The 12,984-nt window shown below is 41.4% G+C and overlaps 1 protein-coding gene across 2 annotated transcripts in view; it reads left to right on the top strand.

The window, feature by feature from the left end:
• LOC136879178 (uncharacterized) overlaps positions 1 to 10,591 on the top strand; it is a 60,828-nt gene extending 50,237 nt beyond the window's left edge. For both annotated transcript variants that reach the window (XM_067152948.2, XM_067152947.2), the window contains one exon: positions 9,705 to 10,591. In XM_067152948.2, the coding sequence (XP_067009049.2) occupies positions 9,705 to 10,425 (721 nt within the window). In that variant the 3' untranslated portion in view covers positions 10,426 to 10,591. The remainder of the gene's footprint in view (positions 1 to 9,704) is intronic.
• Positions 10,592 to 12,984: the final 2,393 nt, after the last annotated feature.

The following is a 12,984-nucleotide window of genomic DNA, read 5'->3' as shown; positions in this document are numbered from 1 at the left end:
CAAAGAACAGCAGCTCGATTTGTTCTGGGTGATTTCCGACAAAAGAGTAGCGTTATGAAAATGTTGCAAAGTTGGGGCTGGGAAGACTTGAGGGAAAGGAGACGAGCTGCTCGACTAAGCGGTATGGTCTGAGCTCTGAGTGGAGAGATGCCTTTGAATGACATCAGTAGAAGAATAAGTTTGAGTGGTGTCTTTAAAAGTAGGAATGACCGCAATTTGAAGATGAAATTGGAATTCAAGTGAAGAAATTGGCACAAATATTCTATTATAGAAAAATGAGTTAGGGATTGGAATAATTTATCAAGGGAGATGTTCATTAAATTTCCATATGCTTTGGGATAATTTAAGAAAAACTAGGTAAACAACAGATAGGGAATCTGCCACCTGGGCGACTGCCCTAATGGTGATTGATTGATTGATTGATTGATTGATTGATTGATTGATTGATTGATTGATTGATTGATTGATTGATTGATTGATTGATTGATTGATTGATTGATTGATTGATTGATTGATTGATTGATTGATTGATTGATTGATTGATTGATTGATTGATTGATTGAACGTTAATAAAACATACAGGATTTAATTGTAATATGGTAAGTCATTTGAATTTGGCGTGAGAGTTAGAATTCTAAGCAAACATCTTGAAAGCCTTTAAAACTATCTTAATTATTGCTGCGGAGAAAAATCACAAACCTTCAGTCGTCATTTTTTTCGAGATGTCAGTGCCCTCTGATAAACAAAACGTCAACACTGCTGTGATGTCCCCAGGTCGCCCTCTCCTCCAAGGCTAGGTTGGTGTCTGCTTGGATCCTCTCACCCACCTTGCCACACCACAAACACCTCTAGCTACAGCACGCTTAGTTTGCCACTGCTGCCTGAAGAATTTCGGAAAGCCCAAAAATATTAACATTTTATATTTCATTTGAAATTTAAGGATAGCTGACAATTTCTTCACATAGGTTGTTTACAATAGTCTCTTCTATCACTTGTTACACGGACGAACCTCATTCATTTCCACCACACCCTGTAAACAGCCGATACATTATTTATATTTAGCTTATGCAGTTTAGTGCCAGAAGTGTCCTAGGACATGTTTGGCTCACCTAGTGCAAGCCTTTGTATTTGACGTCCTACGCGTCTGGATGTGAGATGACGATGATAATGACGTAGGGGGAGGGTGAATTAAGGTGTCGGCATGTAGGCTACTGCTGTCGAACAACACTACGGGGTGTGCTCAAGACTGATGCACTACGGACGAATCACCGTCAACATCATATAACCTCACTCTATGTGAACACTGCGAAAAGATTTGCAATTGAATCCTGGCTTTTGGCACGCAATACAGTGATTATAAATTGTATACCACCACCTCCCCTACCCTGCCCGCCAACAGTCCGACCAAACGGACTCGAACCGATTACCACGGTGTCGGATTATCTATCTAGACTTGATCCCTTAACAATGGTGGCCACCAGGCGGGCTTACTGGCGGATGTGTACATTCTTGTCCTACGTTGGATAAGTAGGATTAGAATTTACAGGTCCTCCAATAAGAATGTTTCTCGAAACTATAGTACGTCAGGACGAAGAACTGACGCACGTCTTAGGCGCTCACTTTGAGAGCAAACACAGGCTGTGAGGTAGTGGTGTGACTAGCTGCCACCCCCGAAGGCCCGTGTTCGATTCCCGGCTTTACCACCAAATTTTAGTAGTACAAGGGCTGGAACTGAGTCCACTCTGCCTCGGGAGATGAAATGAGTAGGGGGGCGTTCGATTCTCACCTCAGCCATTCTGGAAGTGGTTTTCCGTGGCTTCCCACTTCTCCTCCAGGCAAATGCCGGGATGGTACCTAACTTAAGGCCACGGCCATTTCCTTCCCTCTTGCTTATCTATCCCTTCCAATCTTCCCATCCAACCACAAGGCCCGTGTTCAGCATAGCAGCTGAGGCCGCCTGGGCGAGGTACTGGTCCTCCTTCCCAGTTTCATTCCCAACCCAAAGCCTCACGCTCCAAGACATTACTCTTGAGACGGTAGAGGTGGGATCCCTCGCAGAGTCCGAGGGAAAAACAAACTCTAGTGGGTACACGGATTAAGAGAGAAAGAAATAACTGCGGGGCGAAATTACAAACAAGAAGTGTTAAGGCATAAAGAGAATTTATACCACGGAAATTTCACAAAACTACTGTTAGAAGAGAGAAGGTGGTACAGGGAGATGAAGTGCGAATACATCAGTACAGACCTCGCCAGTGAATTGGTACGAGCTCCAGTGACAAGTTCATGGGCATCATCGCCTCCACCTTCAATCGTTGGGAAATTTGTGCGTGAGTGAATTATGGGAAGCGAGATTGTTAACTAGTATTTTTGAAATCACATCTGCCGACTGGCTCCATGTATTTACCCCCGTGCCCTGTCACAACAGGAATATGGCTGGTGAAAGCCTCGAGGTTTAATGTACGTGTTTTGGTGATAGATAGTTGGTGTTCGTGATCTCCTCGCTGTAGGCTCCGTCATGGATTGGCGGTGATACAGTTCTTCCCTTGTATGTATGTACTGAACGCTTGTAGGTCCATTAAGGACCTTCCTTACCTATCAGCAATTAGCATGTGATCTGTCTCTTGGGTCGTTAACGGGTTCTTCGTCACTTGCTGTGGTAAAAGGCGGGTTTCAGTAATCTTAATCTATCTACTTAAATGAACAACTTTAGAAAAATTTGCTGTTTATTAAGAAATATTTAAATGAGAAAAATTCAGAAACAACATTATAACTATCTTGTCCGAACAACACAACACTAATTACAACGCAGAGGAGAGGTTATAATGGTTTGAGAAGCCTCGAGGTTTAATGTACGTGTTTTGGTGATAGATAGTTGGTGTTCGTGATCTCCTCGCTGTAGGCTCCGTCATGGATTCGCGGTGATACAGCTTTGACTTAACTGCCTGATGGGTATCCTTACTAGAAACCATTGTCACAAATGAGAGTAAAGAAAAGAAAGTCTGGAAATCCTTAAATTCGGCTTCCATGTGAGGCTACATGTACCATCATAATGATTCGTGATGGTCCAGCCCTCGTAACACGAACTCTGGACTCTTGGTATAATTAAGGCAGTCCAATCGGTATGTACCACACAGTGGATGTACGGCACGGACCATTAATTGAATCGATGTGACCTGTGACTCTGTCATGGACCGACTTCTAAACTTCTAATTTACTTTAAAGTCATTGTAGATGATGACCGCAAGGAAAGTGATGCTATAATGGCATATGGCCTTAATCTAAGTCACTGAGGTTGATGACCCCATGACCATCCAAGTTTTTTTGTTGTTGTTGTTAGTTGCTTTACGTCGCACCGACACAGATAGGTCTTATGGCGACGATGGGAGAGGGAAGGGCTAGGAGTGGGAAGGAAGCGGCCGTGGCCTTAATTAAGGTACAGCCCCAGAATTTGCCTGGTGTGAAAATGGGAAACCACGGAAAACCATTTTCAGGGCTGCCGACAGTGGGGTTCGAACCTACTATCTCCCGAATACTGGATACTGGCCGCACTTAAGCGACTGCAGCTATCGCATCCAAGTTTTTAAGCTGAACGCCAAACATGATTAAGTTACATCGGTTGATGACCAAGGTTTCCACTTTACTAATCCCAGCACATTTAATGCTCAATCAATCAAAGTCAAATAATACATCAACAACAATGCTCACAATACTTTGCGGCAGTAAAATCCATTACAATTGGACATGTCCCCTTAAGCGTTACGTTAATAATTAAACTTTCCCAGCAAAATAAACTAAGATTTACAGAATACATCTTCAAGTTATTCACTTGGCTTTAAGTTATTTCAGAAATACGGTTTCCAATGAGTTTAATAATTTAATAAATTGAAATAATTTTTATAAATCCTTGACTTACTTGACTTAATTCCTGTTGTTCCTTGTGGAGCAGAGGGCATCAACAAAGTTTCTCCATCTGATCCCCTTCACCTCTCTCCAGGTCTTGCCTTCTTCCGTTGCCTCCATGTGTACAGATCTCGGCCTTCCTCTCCTCCTTTTACCCTGCGGGTTCCAATCCAGTGCCTCTCTCTCACCTTTCCTCAACGTATGCCCTATCCATTTCCATTTCCGCCGCTTTATCTGTATGGCCATCTCGGTTTCACCCGTCCTCCTCCATAGTTCATGATTGGAGATTACTTCCGGCCAGTAGATGTTTAAAATCTTCCTTAAACATCGGTTGACAAAGGTCTGCAACTTGGAGGTAATCACCTTAGTCACCTTCCAGGTCTCGGACCCATACAGTAGAACAGCCTTGACATTACTTCGGAAAATGCGAAGTTTGGTCCTGATGGTTTTTTGTTGTTCTTCCATACCGGATAGAGCCGAACAAGGCACCATTTGCTTTTTGTATACGTTGAGAAACATCCTGTACTGCTCCTCCATCTTTGGTAACTACACTGCCCAAGTAGGTGAAACTATCCACATCCTCTATAGGTTCATCGCTGAAGACAAATGGGTCTAGTTTGTTGGTGTTCATCCTTAGGGCCTTGGTCTTCTTTGAGTTAATCGTTAGTCCCACCTTTTTTCGTTCTTTTACCAAGTCTTCAATCTTTGATTGCATTTCACCCTGTGCCTCAGACAGGATACACACATCGTCAGCGAAGTCTAGGTCTTCTAGCCTATTAGCCAATCCCCACTGGATACCGAGTTTCACATTTCGCGTTACATTCCGCATTACCGCATCAATCACCACCAGGAACATGGTTGGCGAGAGGATACAACCTTGACGTACTCCTGAACGTACAGATATAGGCTCAGATACACGGCCCTCATGTATGACTCTGCATGTATAATCACGGTATGTTTCCTGAATGAGGTTGGTAATTTGTGATGGCAGTCCATACCGCTTCACTTCCTTCCACATAGCTTCTCTGTTGATCGAATCAAAAGCTTCTTCAAAATCGATAAACACTGCATAGAGGTGAGATGACCATTCAGCACACTGCTCCAGAATTATCCTCAAGGTGTTTATTTGGTCTACACACGAGCGATTCGATCGAAAGCCTGCCTGTTCCCGTCGGAGCCTCAAGTTGATATACTCCTTAATTATATCCAATGAGTTTAATAATTTAATAAATTGAAATTATTTTTATAAATCCTACTTAACAACAAAAATATCTCCACGGACGAATGGTTTCTTAAACAACTTCCTACTTAAATTCATTTGCGTTTTATTTTATAATGTTTACGGTCGCTTGATATCGCGCAGCTGGTAGACCAAGACGACGATGGTTAGACTCGGTTTCTAACGATTTAAAGATAAGAGGTATAGAACTAAATGAGGCCACAACATTAGTTGCAAATCGAGGATTGTGGCGACGTTTAGTAAATTCACAGAGGCTTGCAGACTGAACGCTGAAAGGCATAAGAGTCTATAATGATAATATGTGTTATTTATTTCCAGTATTATATCATGTTTCATGTCATCACACCATAAGTTTAATCTAACACTAGCAATTATTAACACTTGGGTAACCCTAATTATTAAGCACAAAAATCGGCATAAGTAACTCGACGTAAAATGTAAGCCAACCCTATGTCACATTCCATCATGAAATTTAAATAAGTGTTTGTGCACCCCTCAAAAATAAATCAATAACTACCACCAACACTCTATTTTGGACACCCTGGAATGGTCAACTTCGCTCATTATAGTCTAACTTCCGTGGTTTCAATATACGTTCAGATCTAGGTTAAACAAATTAATATTAGAGAATGCTATCTAATAACATACACGTTACTCATGGATGAAAATTTTAATTAGTTTGTTGCAAAATTACGAACTCCCTTCTAAAGAAAACGGTCTGACTGTTTTAACACGTCGACAGACAACAATGATACCGTTATCTCCCCCAGTGGCAACCTCTCAATCAGCTGTCTAGCGGAATGAGTATCTTTCCGCTCTTCTACCTTTGACAAGTTCCATATGTGTAGTTACGCTTAACTGGTCTTAAAAGAATGAAATCTATGATCTCACTGATAAAATTACAAATACGACATTCCTGGCCCAAACAGATTATGCACAGAAATTTTCTTTAAGATGTCATTCAATAATTATACACGTTACGAATTGACACTCCCGTGGATTCCTTCACGATTTCCATCTCAAACATTATACAAATAACTTCGAGTTCACACAGAATTCCCGGCATAATTACAGGCTTCCAATCACCTGATTCACAAAAATCCTACCTCAACTCATATCTTAACAAAACTTAAACCTCTTGCTTTAAATACGACAAATCTCAATGACAAAAAGAATGAAATAATAATCCTTAGAATCCATAACGCAAAACCACACACAATACTCTAATAATGAAACATCTTCGCATAACGTGACCTCGTATTTCTGAACTGGACTTCACAAAAATGACTGACAAACTTTACTGTTATTTATCGTCAGTAATACACAGTTTGAACAGACATAGTAGTCTCTTCGTGACAGATATTCCCCCTTCTACATTGCTCAACATGACAGCGCGCCTACACCCGATTGAAAATGTGTAACCACGGTTATCCACTGAGTTTAATACTCAAACACAAAATAATGTACGTCAGATTAAAAATCTTAACTTAAACACCACAAGTACATGAAATAATCTCACTGAAATGACGATCTACCTTAGACGTTATATCGCTTCATATCCCTCAAACTGACTATTTACAACACATTACACGGCATTCGTAATAATTTATTAAAGCATGAAAAACAAATGACCTTTCGTCATATTTTCAGACATTTCACGAAACAAATGGGTGACCAAACTGCGTCATAAATACCCAATACAAAATATAAGTGTGACATAAAAGAGATACACAGGCGGTGATAGTGGCATTTCACCTACCTTAACTGCACGTCAGCTTCCATCGTATAAGCTCACCAGCAACTTTGCGGTTTTCATTTTGCCATTTCAACACTTCTGGATTCACATTTTATTTTATTTTATTCATTATTTCTTTCCTGGAATAAAGGGACAAAAAGTACCCTTCACTCGATATTCTCGAGGACCGAACAAGACTGCTGTCGACTTCACACGGATACCTTTTTTCCTTTTTACGACACAATATTGTTTGAATTTCAGTAATACTACTGCGGCATTCAGATGCCCGTCTTTACATATGATTAATACTGTAATGAACAAAAACTATCTCCACTTGGAGACAATACTCCAGCCACATCGATTTAAATCTACGTTTCTGCTGGACTTAGTCTGTTACTCGCCGATCAATTTACCCATCAGTATTACCTTCTCTCTCGAACTACAGTGATTCAATGCAGGGTGATTTCAAGATGGCGCATCCCTTTATTTATAGTTTTCCGTCCCCTCTCTTAGGCATTTTCCTTGCCGCCAAGAAATTTTGCGTACATTTTCCGACCTTGTGAAAATGTATTTAAAGCAGTTTTACTGTAACCAAGTACTTGCTAAATTGCTACTGACATTGTTCACGAACATTTAAAATTATCTCGTACCAAATTGAATGGTTAAATGACCTCGTTTGATAGACACTATATTCTGACGATGTGGTGTGGGTTGAATAGACACGCGCGTTCTTCACGAAACTCCCTCGGAAACTGCTTAGCAATCTCAAAGCTGTATTACTACAGACCAGTTGTCTCACAGATATTACAGGACACTCATTACATTAGGTTCACTGCTAATTCCTTTTAATAAATATATTTATTTAACCAACACTTTATTCTGTATCCATCCACCCTCGACAGTGTGAGCGACGTCACATCTCATAGCGTGAGAAAGAAAGTGGCAATTTTCTTGCCTCGTGCGCCTCTGCGAGTTAAAAATGTATTCGAGCTTCTCATCGCGATTAATATAGGGCCTCATGTGGTAACTTTAAGACTCTAATTTCTTGTGACACAAAGGTCATGGGTTCACTATGTTGAGTATTCTTGAATTATTCCTCAATGCAGGTTGGATCCTCAACAGTCCCACCATAAGCTGTTAAAGATGGCAAAGATGTACTAGGGAAAAGTAGAGTGGCCGAATTTCCCTTTGCTTTCTTCAACAAGCCAGAAGCTGCCTTTACGTAACTCTTGCCAAGCCTACTGAACTTCAGACACCAACCGACCCTGTGAGCAACATTTTCACACCATTCAGAACAGAGAGTGGCTACAAAAGGAATGGCATTACTAGCATCGCTCATACCTCAGTCACATTCATATTGTTATAGCCAAAGGTGAGACTGAGAAGAGTCAATAGAACATTTTTCTTCAAGTTGTTTTACGTGGCACCGACACATATAGGTCTTATGGCGACGAGCGGTTAGGAGTAGGAAAGAAGCGGCCGTGACCTTACAGCCCCAGGATTTGCCTGGTGTAAAAAGGGAAACCACGGTAAACCATTTTCTGGGCTTCCATCTCTCGAATGCAAGCCCTAACCACACGGCCATCTCCGAGCGTTTTCCCTTTTCTTTTGCGAATTTGGCGATGTCCTGACAACGTGCATATATAACGTACTCCGGGTGGTTGACGGTATGAAAACATAGGAATCTTGTACAGTCCAAACGTAAATCAACCAACACACGTCCAATCTCAGGTCACAGTATTGCTGAGAGGACTAAGTGCACATGCCTATATCTTGCATTACTGGCCCCGGGGGACCTTTGGCTACCAAGAGACCGCTCACCCGAAGGCCTGCAGATTCAGTGTTGACGCGTGGTGAGCGTGATGAATCTTGTCGGTCGTTATTCCTGGATTTGTAAATTGGGCCCACCATTTCACATAGGCTGAGAGGGCCTCCAACTAGCCCCGAAGTCCGGGTAAAAATCCCTGTCCCGGCCGGGAATCGAACCCTGGGCCTCTGAGTAAAGTAAAGTAAGCTGTATTATTTCTTGTTTCGTTGAGGCCGCTTGGAATACGTGGTTCCTAACTCTTAGCCCAGTACGTTCTGTGGGTTGCCTGAGCCCACTTCACTTCCACTCCAGGACGCAGTCAGTGTCACGACTGGCGGCAAACACACACACATTCACCCAATATCGCGCGAGAGGGGAGGAAGTGGTCAGACGTGGTCGCTCCCCTGGTTCACGATAGCGCGAGAACAGCGCAAGTCTTGCACACTGCTCGTTTAGAATGATCATCCGTTAAATATTCAAGGTATCATTTAATCCTAGGTTACATAAAATACTGTGGCTAGTCTTTTCCTCTTTTCAAGACTGATCTTAGGATAGTCTTTAAAATCGAGGGAGGAACTTCTTAAGAGACAATGATTTATGGATCATATTGCTCATAAATTACTGTCTTGACGGAGTCATGGATGTGGGCAAGTTGGCCGTGTGGTTAGGGGCGCACAGCTATGAGCACGCATCCGGGAGATAGTGGGTTCGAATCCCAATGTCGGCAGTCCTGAAGATGGTTTTCCATGGTTTCCCATTTTCACACCAGGCAAATGCTGGGGATGTACCTTAATTAAGCCCACGCCTGCTTCCTTCCCGTTCCTAGGTCTTTCCTCTCCCATCGTAGCCATAAGATCCATCTATGTCGGTGCGACGTAAAGCAAATAGCAAAAAAAGAAAAAAAAAAGTGTCTCGGATGTATGCAACGATTAAATGGGTCAATTTAGTTTCTAGAAATGTAAGGAATTAATGCATTTTATTCTCTTCAGTGATTTTAAACCTCTTTTGATTGCTCTTTCCAGCTTTGGTCCAGGTTTTAGCAGCAACTCCATAGACTATGGTTATGGTGGTGGTGTTTCCGGAGGTGGCTTTGGAAACCCAGGAGGGTATGGAGGACAAGGATACCAACAACCCAATTTTGGACAGCCGGGAGGATACGCAGGTTCAGGGTTCGGATACCAAGGCGGGCAAGAGGGATACGGAGGTCACCAAGGATTCGGAGCTCCAGCCGGCTATGGAACCAGAGGAGATTTCGGCGTCCCTTCAGCAGGCTTTGGAGCCCAGCAAGGAGGCTATGGAGCTCCAGCAGGCCTTGGTGGTATTCAAGGAGGCTATGAAGCTCCAGCAGGCCACGGCAGTAGTCAAGGAGGCTATGGAGGTAATCAAGGAGCATTTGTATCCACCTCAACAGATGGTGTCCCCGGTGGTGCCGCAGGTCTTGACACCAGAGGAGCTTTCGCATTCACCGGATCTTCATCAGATGGTGACGGTCCTGTTGGCGCCCAAGCGTCGGTCAGTCTGGGAACACGAGGAGGATTTGGGCAAGCAGAGTACTATCCTCCTGAGCTGGGCTCACGCATTGGTCAAGAGATTCCACCCCCAAGTGGTGGAAATTATGCAGTATTCTCATCATCCTCAAGTGGCTCAAGCGACGTGAATGGCAAGAAGACGAGTTTCAAGCAAGCTACAATAGGTGTTAATGATAATGGAAAAGTTTCCACGTACAGTGTGAAAAATCCTTAAAAATGCAATGATTGCCATTAGGAGTTACAGTCAATATGCATAAATGTAAATTTGTATTATCATTTCTAAAAAAAGAAAAAGAATGTGCTTGGTAGCCATTTCTGTCTCATTCAGACCACATGTATCTCCTGAATGATATAAGTCATAATAAAAAATAATAAATTTAGATATATGTATTTCTTTGGTAAAGTTGAAATAACACTTCTGATGAAATTGTCGAAGCCTAGTTCCTTATTGTTAAGAAATTGTAATAGAATCTCTTCGACTCTACTTTTTACAGTATTACGTGATTGTTTAAATGTTAATTCTTATTTCACCTGGATGTTAGATCCTGAGTGATAAGCTACAAGTAAATACGTTGTGGAGATTGTCACGATATTTTGGAAGTATATAGAACCAAACATATATCTATATGCAGCAATTCATAGAAGGTACCTATCCACACGACGTAATAATTATTTTAAAGATGTATTGACAAGCTGTCCGATCAGAAACAGGCTGGGACCAGGGACCAATGAGAGGTCAGTGGAAGGAATAAGAAGTACAATAATAAGGTTCCGTAACATGGTAAAGTGTTAGAACAATTTTGAATAATGTATTTACAAGAAATCCCCAGACCATATAGAAAAGGTTATATTAACTGAGGATATTCAAAGGGACGTAGCAAACTGCAAGCCTCAGCGGAACAGATAAATGAACACAGTTTCCAAGTAAACAAGAAGAGAACGAGGGCAATAGGGGGGTCGCAACAGTGGGAGTCGCCTAAGCACTTTGAGATGCAGAGTACAAAGTCAGTTCATAGTGAGGTTGTTGAGTCCAGGCCTCGTGTTCAGTCATTCAAAACTTTTGAGTCTATTGATTAATTGGATGTCATTATTTTGTTAAAAAGAAACGCTCATGTAAACTGAAACCAGCCATGGAGACGAAGGTAAGTTTAGGCCCCTGACTACCAAAATCCACTGGGCAAATAATAATAATAATAATAATAATAATAATAATAATAATAATAATAATAATAATAATAATAATAATAATAATAATAATAATAACAATTATTGTTACGGAGTTATCCGTGGAAGTCAGAGGTGAAAGAAGGTGCGTGCTGGAATGGGTCTAACTACAAGTTCGAAAGATGAATTAAAATTTCAACAAGGTTATATTTTCAAAACTTTACAATGGTGACATAGAATTTTGAGCGTACAACAAATAACAACAAGTTAAATCAGGTACACAACCAAGAGAAAAATTTAAACAGTTTCCACTAGGGGGAAATAACAAAGAAAATCAGCTACAATGCCGCTTTACAAGAAAAGCATCAGTTAAGTGGTCTTTACAAATTCTGGGCTACGGGCCCAAATACATCAATCCTTGAGCTCTCAGCTCACAATCACAAAACACCAAAGGGCAGAAAACCCTTAGTTACATGGAGCATTAGCTCCCAACTTTACATTTCAAGTCTCTCTAAGGTACTTTCACCACAACACCATAAAGAGCTGACCCGCTCTCGATCTTTCAAGCATATAAAGGCAATAACAAACTTTTGCGCAAACTGCCATCAAGGCATAATAAAGAAACAGGGGTATCTCGTACCCAATCTACTGGGCCTTAGTGTGTAAAAACCAGGTTAATTTAAATGGCCCAAAACAAAAGGATGGAGGCGTGAATTTGCACTCCTAAATCTACATGTTGAAACCTAAGTGGCGCTAGGCCGATACACAGGGGCTAATCCCAAGCTAGGGAGGTGACTCGTATGAGAAAACTTTAATACATAAGGAAGAGAAGAAACGGTTATGAAAACGTAGTCACCTCAGTTTCAAATGAAGGGGAGCTCGAGAGGGAAAAGCACTCTCTATCCCCGAATTAAAGTTCAAGAAAACTGAAGTTTACCAGGAAAAGGGTTTACATGTTTAATGGTTTGCATATGAAAGGTTTCGAACTCTCCCCGAGAGTTAAACTGCTGAGCTAGCGCGAAATAAAGATGTTAAAAGGCCATTACCTTGTTGGAGATCTGTTGCCCGAAGAAAGAGGCGCTTCCCGCCCCCTGCTACATATCCACACACTAAGCTAGATGTTACTGAAGTGGCCCGGAGACAATAAAATCAGAAGTTTTTATACCCTCGTGGAAAATTCGAGACTATTTTTATTGGTAGACTATGAATTACACATGGAAATTTGAAGAAGAAAGCTATGATTGTTGGAAAATTAATTACAGAAATTACTGATTGGTTAAATTCAAAACAGTCGGAAAGAAAGGGTTAATATTGCCAATCCACAAACCACGGAACAAAATTTAGTAAAGACAAAACTTATGAATACAAAATTTCTTCAAGAGAGTTCATTCCATTGCACCAGAGTGTATTACCATAGTTTTTGGTAGAGACCTCTGTTAGAGTCTGTCCACACTTCTTGATTAATAAGAAACAAAAGCCAATCAAAAAACACACAGTGACATCTTCTGATAAACAGTAGAGTTAGTTCAGTTTTTAAAGTTCCGAGCTTCTCCTGTAGAGGAGTTTCAATTGGCGCAAGATTTGAACTTGCGTCGCGTAGAGGTGTACC

The sequence above is a fragment of the Anabrus simplex genome, chromosome 8 (assembly GCF_040414725.1).
Source record: "Anabrus simplex isolate iqAnaSimp1 chromosome 8, ASM4041472v1, whole genome shotgun sequence".
NCBI classification, from domain to species: Eukaryota; Metazoa; Arthropoda; class Insecta; order Orthoptera; family Tettigoniidae; genus Anabrus; species Anabrus simplex.
The sequence above is the reverse complement of the archived record's forward strand: the minus strand, read 5'-3'. Positions and strand labels throughout refer to the sequence as shown.